Source organism: Myotis lucifugus, unplaced genomic scaffold (genome assembly GCF_000147115.1).
Source record: "Myotis lucifugus unplaced genomic scaffold, Myoluc2.0 scaffold_21, whole genome shotgun sequence".
Lineage (NCBI taxonomy): Eukaryota > Metazoa > Chordata > Mammalia > Chiroptera > Vespertilionidae > Myotis > Myotis lucifugus.
The window spans coordinates 9,706,383-9,722,563 of NW_005871069.1; the positions used below are offsets into that span (position 1 = coordinate 9,706,383).

The 16,181-nt window shown below is 43.6% G+C and overlaps 1 protein-coding gene and 1 pseudogene across 1 annotated transcript in view; one reads left to right on the top strand and one right to left on the bottom strand.

Moving 5' to 3' along the window:
* PLS1 (plastin 1) overlaps positions 1–11,435 on the top strand; it is a 151,512-nt gene extending 140,077 nt beyond the window's left edge. The window contains exons 15-16 of the mRNA XM_023751456.1: positions 10,525–10,649; positions 10,896–11,435. Coding sequence (XP_023607224.1) covers positions 10,525–10,649; positions 10,896–11,031 — 261 coding nt within the window. The 3' untranslated portion in view covers positions 11,032–11,435. The remainder of the gene's footprint in view (positions 1–10,524; positions 10,650–10,895) is intronic.
* A 158-nt stretch (positions 11,436–11,593) lies between these two features.
* Positions 11,594–16,181, bottom strand: part of LOC102441178 — a 13,346-nt pseudogene continuing 8,758 nt past the window's right edge.

Here is a 16,181-nt window from a genome sequence, read left to right on the forward strand (position 1 = left end):
GAGAAGCAGGTTCCTAAGGGATACAATCGCTTAGATATAGGCTGGGTTAATATTGTGGAGAAATCTGGCCTTAATAAAGAATATTGGTAAGGGCGGTAATGTAAGAAGAGTGACTATTTTAAGAATACTGTTCTGCATGTGGTGAGCAGATGGCTGGAGGAAGAATAGTTTAAATCCAAGGACATTATATAAGAAGCTGAGGCTGAACTCAGGTATGAAGTAAAGAATCTGGAGGTAGGGTGGTCACTGAGAATGTTAAGAATGAATAATATTTGCTATTGTAAAAGAATAGGTATGATTTGGCTTCTTGATTTAGGGAAACACTCCAGAGATTTTTCAAATCAGGTTAAAACTCCTGATTTGGGGGCCTGGGTAAATGGAAAACAAAGTATAACAATAATGGGGATGTCATGAGGTTCAGCTGCTTTCTGGAAAAGAAGATGAATTCAGTTTTAAGCTTGTTGAATTTGAGGTAATTTTCAGGAAGTGAGGAGCTGGATGAAAGGAGATATCAAAACTGGGAATACAGCCTGGCTGGTGTTGCTCAGTAGTTGAGTATTGACCTATGAATCTGGAAGTCACGGTTCGATTCCTGGTCAGGGCACATGTCCGGGTTGTGGGTTCGATCCCCAGTAGGGGGTGTACAGGAGGCAACCAATCAATGATTCTCTATCATCATTGATGTTTCTATCTCTCTCTCCCTCTCCCTTCCTCTATCAATAAAAACTTAAAAAACAACAACCGGGAATACATACTTGGTGATCAGTTGAATAGAAGAAATAGTTGAGAATGGGTGCACACAAGCTCTTTGAGAGAATTCATTGAGAAAAGTAGACTTGAGAGTATGGTTTTATTTAACACTAGGCGGCAGAAACATACTGTGGAAGTGCTTGGCATTTAGTAGGTGCTTGACATAAAACTCTAGATTGTAAATAGTTAAGAAATTCGGTAGTGAATGCTAAATATAGTTGGGGTTGGAGAGGTTTTTTCCAACTGTAGAAGGCATTATAATTGAAAGCCATAAGTAGTACTAGCAAGAACCATAATTAAGTCAGTGCTATACCTAGAAATTTCAGAAAAGTCAAGTTTACCCTTTTTAGTTGTCAAGTAATTTTCCCTCACAAAGAATACCAGGAGGCGGTATATTAGTCAATAATAATAATCATAATTGTCATTTATTGAGTTCTATGTGTCACTATGTTAAACACTTTACACATTATTCTTTCTTTTTTCCACAACTCTATAAACAAAAAGATGAGCATTAGAAAAATTAAATAACGTGTCCACTGTCATCTACACTAATAAAAGAGAAACATGGTAATTAGCATACGACCGCTACCCTTCCCATTGGCTAATCAGCATATCCTTATGCAAATTAACTGTCAGCCAAGATGCCAGCCAGCAGCCATGCACTGAAGCGAACAGGGAGGCTTGCTTGCTCCAGTGACGGCGGACTCCAACGTTCCCTGCCTAACTTGCCGGCCTCTCAGCTGCAACTCTAAGCAACTATGTAGCAAATATAGAAGCTAAAAAAAACCATAGAAACCTGCTTTCAGTCAGCCGGGTTTCAGCCAGCCGGACTGCAACATTGTATCAAATACAGAAGGTAAAGGCCAGAAACCGGCTTTCAGTCACCCGGGCTTCAGCCAGCCTGACCGCAACATTGTATCAATGTTTTCAGCAGCGAGGCCTCAGAGCTAAAGCTGGCCCAGAATAAAAAAAAGAAAAGAAAAAAAGGAGTGGTTGGGAGCTTCAGTCACCCGCTTCCGGAAAACAGCCCTCAGCCCCTCACCCAGCCTGGCCAGGCACCCCAGTGGGGACCCCCACCCTGATCCAGGACACCCTTCAGGGCAAACCAGCCAGCCCCCGCCCGTGCACCAGGCCTCTATCCTATATAGTAAAAGGGTAATATGCCTCCTGGCACCGGGATCAGCGTGACAGGGAGCAGTGCCCAAACCCCCTGATTGCCCTGCGGCTCAGTGTGTGACAGGGGGCGGGGCCACAACCTCCCTATCTGCCCTGCTCTGTTCGTGACAGGGGAAGGCGCCCCAACCCCCTGATCAGCCCTGCTCTGTGCCTGATAGGGGGGAGCTCCCCAACCCCCTGATCGCCCTGCGGCTCTGTGTGTGACAGGGGGGAGCTCCCCAACCCCCTGATCGCCCTGCGGCTCTGTGAGTGACATGGTGCAGCGCCCCAACCCCCTGATCGGCCCTGCTCTGTGGGTGACAGGGGGTGGCGCCGCAACCTCCCCATCGACCCTGCCTTGAGTGTGACAGGGGGCGGTGCCCCAACCCCCCAATCAGCCCTACCCTGAGCGTGACTGAGGGTGGCATCACAACCTCCCGATCCGCCCTGCTCTGTGCATGACAGGGGGCGGCGCCCCAACTCCCCAATCGGCCCTGCTCTGAGCCTGACCAGGGGCTGCACCTAGGGATTGGGCCTGCCCTCTGCCACCCGGGAGCAGGCCTAAGCCAGCAGGTCGTTATCTCCCGAGGGGTCCCAGACTGCGAGAGGGCACAGGCCGGGCTGGGGGACCCCCCTTCCCCCCCCCCCCCGAGTGCACAAATTTTTCTGCACCAGGCCTCTAGTCCTGTATAATAAAAGTCTAATATGCTAAGTGTCTGGTCGTCCATTCAACCAATCAAACCGTAATATGCTAATGATATGCTATGGCCACTCAACTGCTGCTATGATGTGCACTGACCACCAGGGGGCAGATGCTTTGACTGGTAGGTTAGCTTGCTGCTGGGTCTGGCCGATGGGGACTGAGTGAGATGGGCCGGACATGCTCTGGAGCCCTCCCGCGGTCCCTCCCCGGCTGGCCAACCTCCCACATTCCTCCCCAGCCCTGATCATGCACCAGTGGGGTCCCTTGGCCTGGCCTGTACCCTCTCACAATCCAGGACTTCTCAGGGGATGTCAGAGAGCCGGTTTCGGCCCAATCCCGCAGGCCAGGCTGAGGGACCCCACTCGTGCACAAATTCGTGCACTGGGCCTCTAGTACAGCTATAAAGATGAATAACTGGATTTTAAACCCAGACATGTCTAAACTACAGGATGAAAACCAAGCTATGGAGTTTATGGCCCTGGATCTGACTTTGGCTCAGCCAGTTAGCTGTGTGACATATTGCTCATTCATTTCATAAATACAAAAGTAGCCATATAGTGGTATTCATTGTGATGTTCATTTGAGTTAATAAAACTATTGTAATAATCATAACCTTCATGCCTTTGTCTATATAATAACTGTACACCTACTTTTGCCCACCCCTGTCAGGTGCTTTGATAGCCTCTGTAGCTACATAGCCTCTGTGGCCCTCAAAGAGCTCACTGTTCAGGCAAGGAGGCAAAAAAGAAAACTCGAATCCTATGGGGTGTCATTAATACTGCAGAAATCAGCTAAGTGAAATAGGGAGCACCAGAGAAGGGCATGTGTCTTATGAAAACCTTAGCAGTTTATACTAGCAGCTGACTACATCTCTTGATGAATAAAGCTGAATTTACTTCTTGCTTACCATCTGTATCGCCTTGGGCAAATAATTAATTTCTCTATGCCTCATTTTTCTCATATTTAAAATGGAGATATTAATAGTACCTATCTCCTGAGTTTGTCGTCAAACTAAACAAATTAATAAATGTAAAGTGCTCAGTAGTATGTGGCACATAATAAGGGCTCTGTAAATGGGGATTACTAGGCTATTGGTACTGCCAACATATAAAGGGTATCACACGTGGAAAGGTTCCTTTTGAGCTCTTCAGGGAACATCATTTTTTTCCACTTTTGTTTTCAAAAGTGATAGGAAGAACAATAGGCTGGAATTGTCTTAATAAGAATGTATATCAAATTAAGAAAAAGAGACAGTATAATTCACTATCTTGAAAATCAAGACAAACTCTAGGCTAGTTGTCTTTAAGATTCTACAAATGATTTTTGCTTAAGTAACTTATTTATGATTAAGTTAAGGAATATGGAAGGAAAAATTATGAGAATGTATTTATATACTAAACTTAGGGTTTTACCGTACTATAACCCCTCTTCCCTTTGCAAAAGTAAAATGTTTTTCACTGATAATATACAAATCAGAGGAGTTGGAAGATAGGCCTGTTTTCTTGGAAATAGGGAGATAAAGGGATCTGATATATCTTTAAAAGTTAAATTTTTATTCAACACAATAAAACTTTTTCCTAAGGAGAATCATAGGGACATACGTTGAAAAAATCCTTGCTTCCTATATCTAAGTGAAGAAATATTTAAAATACCACAAAAAGTATAACTTTCAGTCATAAGATGAATACCATCTGAGGATCTAATGTATAGCATGGTGACTATAGTTAACACTATCCTATATAATAAAAGCCTAATGTGCTAAGTGTCCAGTCGTCTGGTGACCGGTTGACTGTTCAACCAATCAAAGGGTAATGTGCTAATGATATGCGAAGGCAACTCAACTGCTCACTATGATGTGCACTGACCACCAGGGGGCAGACGCTCTGACTGGTAGGTTAGCTTGCTGCTGGGGACTGGGCGAGACAGGGCTGGACACATCCTGGGGCTCTCCCACAGTTCCTCCCCAGCCCCAATATTGCACCAGAGGGGTCCCTCAGCCTGGCCTGTACCCTCTCACAATCTGGGACCCCTTGGGGAAAGTCAGAGAGCTGGTTTTGGCCTGATCCTGCAGGCCACTCCCTTTGGGAGGGTGCCAGATGCAGGGCTCTCAGTTGGCGAGCGCTGCTGTGGTGGTGCGAGCCTCTCCCGATCGGGATCGATTGGGCGCAAGCCTGCGGCAGGCAGGAACTGCAGGTGGTGTTAGACTGCGGGTTTTGGCCTGATCCCTCAGGCAACCCAGAGGGACCCCACCCGTGCACAAATTTGTGCACCGGGCCTCTAGTATTGTCTAATTAAAATTTACTGAGAGTAGATCTTATATGTTTTCATCATATATATGTGTGCATATATATATTAATAGTACCTATCCTCTCTCTATATATAGTAATATATAGTTACATATAATATATATATATATATATATATATATATATATATATACACACTCACACACCCTCACACACACACACACACACACATACATACTAGTGGCCCGTTGCACGAAGATTCTCACAATAGGTCTTCCTTCCCCTGGCAGCTGGCACTGGTTTTCCTCCAGCACCCAGGACCCAGGCCTTTGGTCCGGCCACAGCAGCGAGGCTTGGCTTCTCCGCTCCGGCTGCTCCCAGCCCCTCCTTTTTTTTTCCCAGCTCCTTGAGCAGAGGCCACTCCTTGAGTGGAGCCCAGGGCGGGCTGGAAGCCTGGGTCACCCCTGGCAACCCAGACCTCCAGCCACTCCTTGAGAGGAGCCCAGGGCGGGCTGGAAGCCTGGGTCACCCCTGGCAACCCAGACCTCCAGCCACTCCTTGAGCGGAGTCCAGGGCCGGCGGGAAGTTTGGCTTCCTCTGTCACCAGGAGCAACCCAAGCCTCCTGCTTGCTCCAGCTCTGTAGCCACCGCCATCTTCAGTCGTCTTCAGTATTCGCTCCATGCCTGTGTGTGCAAATTAACCACCATCTTTGTTGGGTTAATTTACATAATCGCTCTGATTGGCTGGTGTGTGTGGCAGAGTGATGGTTAATTTGCATGTTTCTCTTTTATTAGTGTAGATATATCTACACTAATAAAAGAGAAACATGCAAATTGACTGTACCTTCGCTATGCCTTAAACCACACCCACCAGCCAATCAGAGCAACTATATGCAAATTAACCCAAGCAAGATGGCGGCCGGAAGCCACGGAGTTGGAGCAAGCAGGAGACTTTGTTGCCCCAATGATGCAGGAAGCCAAGCTTCCCGCTTGCTGCGGAGGCTCTGAGCTCCACTCAAAGCAACAAAGTTTCAATTATAGAAGGTAAATAAACCCCAGATACCTGCTTTCAGCAGGCCGTGGCCATGAAGCTGGAGCAAGCAGAAGGCTTCCCTCCCACCTGCCATGGCCGGCTCTGAGCTCCTCTCAAGGCAACAAAGTTTCAATTATAGAAGGTAAATAAATCCCAGAAAAAGAAAAAAAGAAAAAAGGAGAGGCTGGGAGCTTCCGTCGCCGGGGGCCTTGGCCAGCCTGAAAACGGCCCTCAGCCCCTCACTCAGACTGGCCAAACCTCCATGGGGTGAGGGTCCCCACTGGGGGGAGGCTTGACCAGCCTGCAAACAGCCATCAGCCCCTCACCCAGGCTGGCCAGGCACCCCAGTGGGGGCCCCCCTCCCTGAAGGGGGTGTGACCAGCCTGCAAACACCCATCAGCCCCTCACCCAGGCTGGCCAGGCACTCCAGGGAGGACCCCCACCCTGATCCGGGACACCCTTCAGGGCAAACCGGCCGGCCCCCACCCATGCACCAGGCCTCTATCCTATATAATAAGAGGGTGATATGCAAATTGACCCTAACAGCAGAACGACTGGGAATGACTGGTCACTATGACACACACTGACCACCAGGGGGCAGACGCTCAATGCAGGAGAGCTCTGCTCAGCCACAAGGCAGGCTGACAGCTGCCAGTACAGCAGTGGTGGTGGGAGCCTCTCCCACCTCCTCAGCAGCGTTAAGGATGTCTGACTGCAGCTTAGGCTTGCTCCCCGCTGGCAAGTGGACATCCCCCAAGGCTGCCAGGCTGCCAGAAGGATGTCTGACTGCCAGCTTGGGCCCGATCCCCCAGGGAGCAGGCCTAAGCCAGCAGGTGGACATCCTCCAAGGGGTCCCAGACTGCAAAAGGGCATAGGCCGGGCTGAGGGACCACCCCGAGTGCACAAATTTTTGTGCACTGGGCTCTAGGTATGATATATTATATATATATATATATATATATAGAGAGAGAGAGAGAGAGAGAGAGAGAGGGAGAGATATGTGAGGTAATGGTTGTGTTAATTAACTAGGTGGGAGGAATTCTTTCACAAAGTATAGCATCAAATTTACACTTTAAATATCTTACAACTTTTTCAGTTATACCTCAGAAAGCTAAAAAACAAATCAAAACAGTTTTTCCCAAACTTAAAAAAAAACTCATAAATATGTAAATAAGTAATCAAAATACAGCACAATTAAGCCACTTGTCTGTTTTTGAATCACCACAGAAATATTATGAAAAGAAAACACATAGAAATTATAATTTTATTATAGAACTAGAGGCCTGGTGCACAAAATTTGTGCACTCGGGAGGGGGGTCCCTCAGCCTGGCCTGCGCTCTCTCACAGTTCGGGAGCCCTTGGGGGATATCCGACTGATGGCCCCCATCGGGGAGCGGGCCTAAGCCTGCAGTCAGACATCCTTAGCACTGCCACGGAGGTGGGAGAGGCTCCTGCCATTGCCACTGTGCTTGCCAGCCTTGAGCCCAGCTTCTGGTGCACTGACCACCAGAGGGCAGCTCCTGCATTGAGTGTCTGCCCCCTGGTGGTCAGTGCACATCATAGCAACCAGTCATTCTGACGTTCGGTCGATGCATATTAGCCTTTTATTATATAGGACTAGAGGCTTGTTGCACGAAAAGATTCATGCAATAGGCCTTCCCTTCCCCGGCTGCCAGCACCAGTTTTCCTCCGGCACCCGGGACCCAGGCCTTTGCTCAGGCCGGAGCCACCTTCAAGCCTTTGCTGCCCCGCACGGCCGCCCCGGGGTCAGGTCGCACACGGAATGCCTGCCGCCCTGGGTTGCAGATAGCAGGCCCAGATGGCGGCAGGGCAGGTGGGATGGCGCTGTCCCACCTTGCCTGCAGTATGCAAATTAGCCGCCATCTTTGTTGGCAGTTAATTTGCATATCATGCTGATTAGCCAATGGGAGGCGTAGCGAAGGTATGGTCAATTACCATGTTTGTCTATTATTAGATAGGATTATATAAGTGTTAAGTTTAATTTTAGAAAGTATAACAATGTACATCTATAAAGCTTATTAAAAGTGTAGATTCCTAGCCCCATCTACAAACTCATTAATTTGAGTATAGGGATAAATTTGTGCTTTTAACAAGCACCTCAGGTAATGTTCATGTAGGTGGTTTGCAGAATACACATTGAGAAAACAGGTGTGAGAATTTTTCAGAAATAGAGAAGATGACAAAAACAGATCCCAATTACTACCAGGAGACAGACTGAAGGACTCTATTTTTATCCCTCTACTTCTACCCCCAAGTGTTTCATATAATAAGCATTCCTGAAAATGAAGAATATAAACTTTTCTAAAATTAATAAATGCAGTGGCTCCTAGATCATGACCCAAAAAGAGCAGACTGTTACTCAGTTTCACATACTTCAAATTGTTTCATGAAACATTTATTAAGAATGACATTTGGCTAGGAACTATACTGGAAGCTTTCACGTATATAATCTTAATATTCCCAAGATTCCTGTGACATTCCCATTGTAGTAATTAGGAAAGAATACTTTTGACTTCAATAACAGAAATCAAGTTTAAAGTGGTTTAAACCAAAGGAAAAGAGACAGAACAAGAGCAGAACTCCAGAGGTGTAGGATTGACTTCAAGGTTGGTTGAGCCAGTCATTGAAGAATGTCGTTCAGGACTTAAGTTTTTGTCCATCTCTGCTTTGCCATCTAAAGTGCCAACTTCACCCTAAAGCTGATTCTCCTCTTGGTCATAGGATAGCTCCTGATTACAGAGATGTTATCCTCTCATTCACATCCAGGAGCAGGGCTTGCTGGCTTTTCATAATTCTTCCCGAATAGTAAGGGCCTCACATTAAATTAAATTAAGCCCAAATTAAATTAATGTGGCTTAGACTAGTATTTTTCAATGTGTGTTTATTATTCACTCAAGGAGTCTTTTTAGACATTTTCTTCCTAAACACCCCTTCCCCATGAAATTTTAAGAACATAGATATTATTATATTTCTGCTTTATACATAAAAGAGTAATTTGATCATCCCAACCTCAAAATGCATGGCCTAGACCAGCTGTGGGCAAACTACGGCCCACGGGCCAGATTCGGCCCGTTTGAAATGAATAAAACTAAAAAAAAAAAAGACCGTACCCTTTTATGTAATGATGTTTACTTTGAATTTATATTAGTTCACACAAACACTCCATCCATGCTTTTGTTCCGGCCCTCCGGTCCAGTTTAAGAACCCATTGTGGCCCTCGAGTCAAAAAGTTTGCCCACCCCTGGCCTAGACTAATTCAGGACACCCCTGGAACTGTGGATGGGATCAGCCTTCCTTGGAGCACATGTCCATGTGTGGGGGGTATGGATACAGAGCAAAAATGTGAGTTCTGTTAGGATGGAGAAAGTAGTAAGGAATGGATTCTGGATAGGCAAACAACAGTGGCCACCATTCAAGCTGAGAGACAGAACAGATAATTTGTATTGGTAAGTGGTAAAATCAATTCAGACAAGGATTTCTAACTTCAACTGCAGTGCTGTAGCCACTAAAACTTAGTTATCCATTTTTAGTTTGTCTGGGAGGTAACGTCAACAATGAAGAGAATCTTGAGAGGGGCAGTTATGGATTCAAATAGCGATTCTGTACTTACTAGTATTGGTTGTGTGGAAAAATCACTGGAGGAGCTCTGTGAACTTTATATTCTTCATCTTTAAAAGAGAGATTATAATTTCTTGAATACCAGACTGTTAGAAGGATTAAATAAGCTAAACATGTAAAACCACAAGAAAAATGCTTTTGTAAATGTTAGTTCCTTTCCATTATCATTTTTCTTTCTTTTCTTTTTTTTTCTAAATATATTTTTATTGATTTTAGAGAGGAAGGAAGAGGGAAAGATAGAAACATCCATGATGAGAGAGAATCATGGATTGGCTGCCTCCTGCAAGTCCCCCACTGGGGATTGAGCCCACAACCCGGGCATGTGCCCTTGACTGGAATCGAATCTGGGACCCTTCAGTTCACAGGCCGACGCTTTATCCTCTGAGCCAAACTGGCGCAGTGGTCGGCAAACTCATTAGTCAACAGAGCCAAATATCAACAGTACAATGATTGAAATTTCTTTTGAGAGCCAAATTTTTTAAACTTAAACTATATAGGTGGGTACATTGTTATTAACTTAATTAGGATACTCCTAAGGCTTAGGAAGAGCCATACTCAAGGGGTCAAAGAGCCGCATGTGGCTCGCAAGCCACAGTTTGCTGACCACGGGCTAGGGCATCATTTTTCTTTTTGAAAAAATTAAGTAAGGCTTAGGAATTCATGGTCTAAAAATATATATTATTACTAGAACTTGCAAAACTATTTATTTGAAATTCATCTCCTACTCCCTTTCAAAAGTTGTTTATTTTTTACAGAATGAATACTGTAGTTAGCATACTTTAGTAATTGTCACATCCACAACTTCAGGAAGATGACAGCTCTCTACACTGTAAGCTCTGTAAAGATGGGAGGGAAAGTGTATTTTCAATGATTTGTGATGTGTGCCAGTTGCAGAGAAGCTGAATGTTGAGTGTAAAGAAAGTTTATAAATTGCTTTTAGTTTTGTGGTTATACCCTTCTGGTCTGATATGAATTTTCATCTATTCTTTATTTTCTAGGACAAATCTATTAGCACTAGTTTACCTGTCCTAGATTTAATAGATGCCATTGCACCAAATGCAGTTCGTCAAGAAATGATAAAGAGAGAAGACTTTTCTGATGAAGACAAGCTGAACAATGCTAAGTAAGCTTTTATTATTTGTATTAGAACATAGTGGCTCTTTAAATTCTTAAATCCATACAGGTGAGGTTAATATGTCCTTAAAATTCACATTTTTAAATACAATTTGTAAAGGAAATATGATTTAACTACTCATAACCTTAACTCTTTTGTAAAGTTAAATCTTATAAAAATATTTCATTAATAACGTATATTAAGTGAAAACACAGTAGATAACAAATAACAAGATATTTTTCTTGTTTTTTAAAGATACGCCATTTCAGTTGCTCGAAAGATTGGTGCCAGGATATATGCCTTACCTGACGACCTCGTAGAAGTGAAACCAAAGATGGTCATGACGGTGTTTGCATGCTTAATGGGAAAAGGACTGAACAGAATAAAATAAACATTTAATATGATTTTCTGCCACATTAACACATTGAATGCCTCACAGTTTACAGAATTTTGAAATGTAGTAGGTATAAAAGCAAAGATTACTTGTATGCTCAAAACAATTGTAAAATTCATTAATGAATTCAATATCCTATTCATGCTAGTTAGAGTTTGTCGACCTTTTTGGATAACACAATTAATTTACTAGTATTTACTGATAATAGAATATGTTCATCATCAAGCCGATATTTTGCGATTATTTTCATTTCCAGAAAGTCTCATTAAAACAAGACTAATTTATTCTTTTTCATGGTTCAGAAAGATCAATACAAAAATTTTTTTGCAAGTCCTGTGAAATGTATTTTGATTTGTGTTAATTTTGATCATAAATACATTAAAAGTCATAATTCAGTTTCATCACTTTGTTTTTTCCCTCTATGTGCAGTGGTCTAAGCTTTAACTTTTCTGTAAATTTCTATATTGTCTAAAACTTTTAAGTGATCCCATCGCTGCCACAAAAACAAACAAAAAACTTTTAAGTGACAAGTATTGTTCTAGCAACATTAAATTTTTTTACATATGAGAACTAACTCCTGAAGAAATCCCAAAGTTTATTCTCTTATGTAAGAAGCCAGAGCTTTTTACTTAAAACTTAATTTCAACTCCATTCATACTTTATATATGCTAGTTTGGTAATGACAGGCAGCATACATATGTTGGCAGGATGTTATTAGGGAAATATGTGTGTGTATGTGTATATTTTGCACCGAATTACCTGAGTTTTCTTAAATGGTATGTATAATTGGTAAGTCAGCCAATCAATAAGTATTTATTGTGCCCCCACTGTGTGTACTTTTCAGTTTGTAGCTATTTGGTACATGAAAATTTCTTTTAGAAATATTCATTTTTGATGTGCATATGGTAATTTGTGACTGACTTCTTCCAAATATTTAGAGCCAAACATTGGCTAGAGGATTTCAAGATATGTTGATGCTATAATGTTAGCTTCATGTTACAGATGCTAATTTTGATCTCTACTGAAGCCCTAAATAATTTAGAACATGCCTACTGAATCTCTTTAGCAGAAAGTAACACAAAGTATTTTTTAACATAGAGCATTTTCATGTTTTTTTTCTGCAGCCTCCTATAAGTTGGCAATGTTTGGTGAATGCTTGGGATACTTAGGAACAACTAAGTCTGAGACCTATTTTTGTCTGAATTTTTAGGAGTGGAGAGATTCTTTACTAACAGTTGAATTTAGAAATCTGCTTTATTCATCTTCCACTGTCAGTACCAGTGAAACTGCTGTGCAACAAACATACTGTCACTTTATGTCAGTATGAATGAGAAGTCTAACTTCCCTTTTTACCATGTGTTTAGAATGTTTAACTGAAATTATGAACAGGTGGAACTATGAAGTATATTCTTCTACAAGAGAGATTTCCTTTCCTTTTATATTTTGATGATTTTTTCCCTTATATGATGATTAAGATATGTTCTTGCTCTTTTGTGAGATTATTTAAATCATGTTTCCCCTTTTGATTTTTTTCACCATATATTTACTAAGTTATCTGATTTACATGAAATTTAGCACTTCAGGGTGTTCTTTTTCTCACAAAGTATATTTAATAAAAATTCTGTGTATGTACAAATGTGTCAGTATTTATTTCATTTAAATCAAAATATAGAACCCTGAAAATTAATCTATATAAATAAAAGCCTGCCACAACCTTTGTGGCAGGATTTTGAATCTGAAGGAGGGGCCAATGCACAAATGAAAATGCTATACAAGAAATATGAATTTAGAAGGCATTGTGGGCCAGGTGGAGCCTCTTTTTTGAAGAGAGACACCGACTTCTGGCCTGGTCCGCTATTTATTTACTTGAAATACACATTTTCCCTTTAGCAATGCATACAGTCATATCAAGGATAAAGGTTGGTAAACAGTAAAAGGATTATCAGGTTAGGGAATTGCTTTGAGCCACCACTGTCTCAACAGATGAGGTGCTTAGTGTCAGCCCTGCTAACGCACAAGGTCCATCGGCCTTCTGCATTCCTTGGTGACAATATTGGCAGGCAGTGGCTTCCCGCATCTCCCCCTTTTTGTTTTCTTAATAAATCTTGAAAAGTGTGTGCAGTCTGTAGGGCTTGAGTCCTTTTAAGACTCTTCATTCCACATCTGCAGACTAGAAATAAACATATAAGAACAAGAATGAGACAGACAATAGTGGTTATGCTAAAAAGTCAGATGTAGGGAGATCCAATGAAAAGGATTGAGTTTTTTCATGACCTTTTTAAATTGCTGCCAGGCATCTAAGGAACTAGTTTGTAGTAGGCTCCTTTCTGGGCCATCAGTTCTTTATGGGTCCCCTTCTCAATCACTGTCCCCTGTGACATGACAGCAATGATATTCGAGTTCCGGACGGTGGACAAATGGTGGGCAATGAAAATGCAGGTCCGACCTTCTCTGGCTTTGTCCAGGGCAACCTGTACCATCGCACAACTGATGACTGCTAGCATGGCCAGGAAAACATTCTTAGGTGTTCTCGGGGTTCTTGTTCTGGACTGTCTTCTTTACCATCCCCCAGGTCATCTCCAGACTGTTTCTCATCTGTATTGTTCTCCTCCCAATTCCTTATCTTCAGTGTGTTGCTTGGGGCTACTGCTATCTGTGGCTGGAGTAGTCGTTTGTCTGCAGGGATTTTCTGGAAATACCCAAGCATATCCTCAACCAAAGGTTAACAAAGGGTTGGGACCCTTCCATAAACCAGACTCAGGATTTTTCCATTTAACCAAACCATTTTCCTTTGGTTTATTCTGACACCAATGTAATGCCATAGGTGTCTTGCCATCAGCATTACAAGTGAAAAAATTTAAGATAATTAAGGCTTGGTGTAGTCTACTACAGAAGATTTCTCCAGCATCACTATTCTCCCTTTTTGTTTTTCAAGTTGTGATTGTAGCCACTGATGTTGGCATTCTATAATGGTATTCCCGTAATGTGCCTGTTGTAATAAAGTATGCATTTCCTTTTGTTAAAGGACCAGGCAGGGTGGTATGAGCCCTGATATGAGTAATATAAAAGGGATATTGTCTTTGCTGTACAATTTGCTGTACCTGTTTAAATAGTATAAATAGACTTTGGTCACTGAGCCATTTTAAATGAGCAATCTTGATTTTGTTTACCAGGCCAGCAGCAAAGGCAAAAATCAGAAATAATAAGAGGCTCTTGGAAATTCTGTAGTGCAGCCTTGATAGCTTCTAATTCAGTCCTTTGTATAGAAGTGTGACTAGTCTGGATGACTCAGTCTGAATCCATTGCATGATAAGCAGCTTTACCATTAGACAAAACATCAGTAAAAATAGTTAATGCTCCAGGAATAGGTTCCTGTCTAGTATTTTTTGGTATAAATAATAGGGGTGTAATATAAAAATTGTAGTGACTTGTTTTTTAGTAGGTGACAAGTAAGTTCTCCTGAATATTCACTTATTTCAATTTGCCGATTTAAATTAGTCTGAAATAAGGTTTACTTTCTAACTTCATTTGTTCTTGGGTGTGGACAGCAAATGACACTAGTTGGATTTTCTGCTATCAGTCTCCTTGAGTATATTGACATAAACTATTTACCCTTTGTTTAGGGAGGCAAAATGCAAATTATTTACTCTTTAAGTGTCCTTGGTTTAGGAAAGATAGGATTTACTAGGTGGTCCCAAACCACTTGGCATTTATATTTTTTAGATGTTTGCAAACTGCTATTATATGCTGTATTTGCCATCTCACTGCTCGAGTGAGGTGAGCCATGAAATTAGAAAATGATTCTATAGGTCTTTGCATACACTTAATAAAAGCTTTCTTATGATTCCCTAAGTATATTGAATAAATTTGTCATTTCTTCCTTAGAGATTTTTAGATAAGGTCTTAATGTTTCCTAATCTACACTAATAAAAGAGAAACATGGTAATTAGCGTACAACCACTACCCTTCCCATTGGCTAATCAGCATATCCTTATGCAAATTAACTGTCAGCCAAGATGGCGGCCGGCAGCCATGCACTGAAGCGAACAGGGAGGCTTGCTTGCTCCAGTGACTGTGGACTCCAACGTTCCCCGCCTAACTTGCCGGCCTCTCAGCTGCAACTCTAAGCAACTATGTACTATGTTGCAAATAAAAAGCTAAACAAAACCCCAGAAACCAGCTGGACTGAAAGCCAGCCGGACCGCAACATTGTATCGATGTTTTCAGCAGCGAGGCCTCAGAGCTAAAGCTGGCTCAGAATAAAAAAAAAAAAAAAGAAAACAAGGAGGGGTTGGAAGCTTCAGTCACTCACCAGCTGGAAAACAGCCCTCAGCCCCTCACCCAGACTGGCCAGGCACCCCAGTGGGGACCCCCACCCTGATCCAGGACACCCTTCAGGGCAAACCAGCCAGCCCCTACCCATGCACCAGGCCTCTATTCTATATAGTAAAAGGGTAATATGCCTCCCAGCACCGGGATCAGCGTGACAGGGGGCAGTGCCCAAACCCCCTGATCACCCTGTGGCTCTGTGTGTGACAGGGGGCGGGGCCACAACCTCCCTATCCGCCCTGCTCTGTTCGTGACAGAGGAAGGCGCCCCAACCCCCTGATCAGCCCTGCTCTGTGCCTGATAGGGGGGAGCTCCCCAATCCCCTGATTGCCCTGCGGCTCTGTGTTTGACAGGGTGCAGCGCCCCAACCCCCTGATCCGCCCTGCTCTGTGTGTGACAGGGGGCGGTGCCCCAACTCCCCTATCGGCCCTACTCTGTGAGTGACAAGGGGGAGCTCCTCAACCCCCTGATCGGCCCTGCTCTGTGCGTGACAGGGGGGAGCTCCCCAACCCCCTGATCGACCCTGCTCTGTGTGTGACAGGGTACGGAGCCCCAACCCCCCCTGATGGGCCCTGCTCTGTGAGTGACAGGGGGCAGCGCCCCAACCCCCTGATGGGCCCTGCTCTGTGAGTGACAGGGGGCAGCGCCCCAACCCCCTGATGGGCCCTGCTCTGTGAGTGACAGGGGGCAGCGCCCCAACCCCCTGATGGGCCCTGCTCTGTGCGTGACAGGAGTGGTGCCGCAAACCTCCCCATCGACCCTGCTTGAGTGTGACAGGGGGCGGTGCCCCAACCCCCCAATCGGCCCTACCCTGAGCG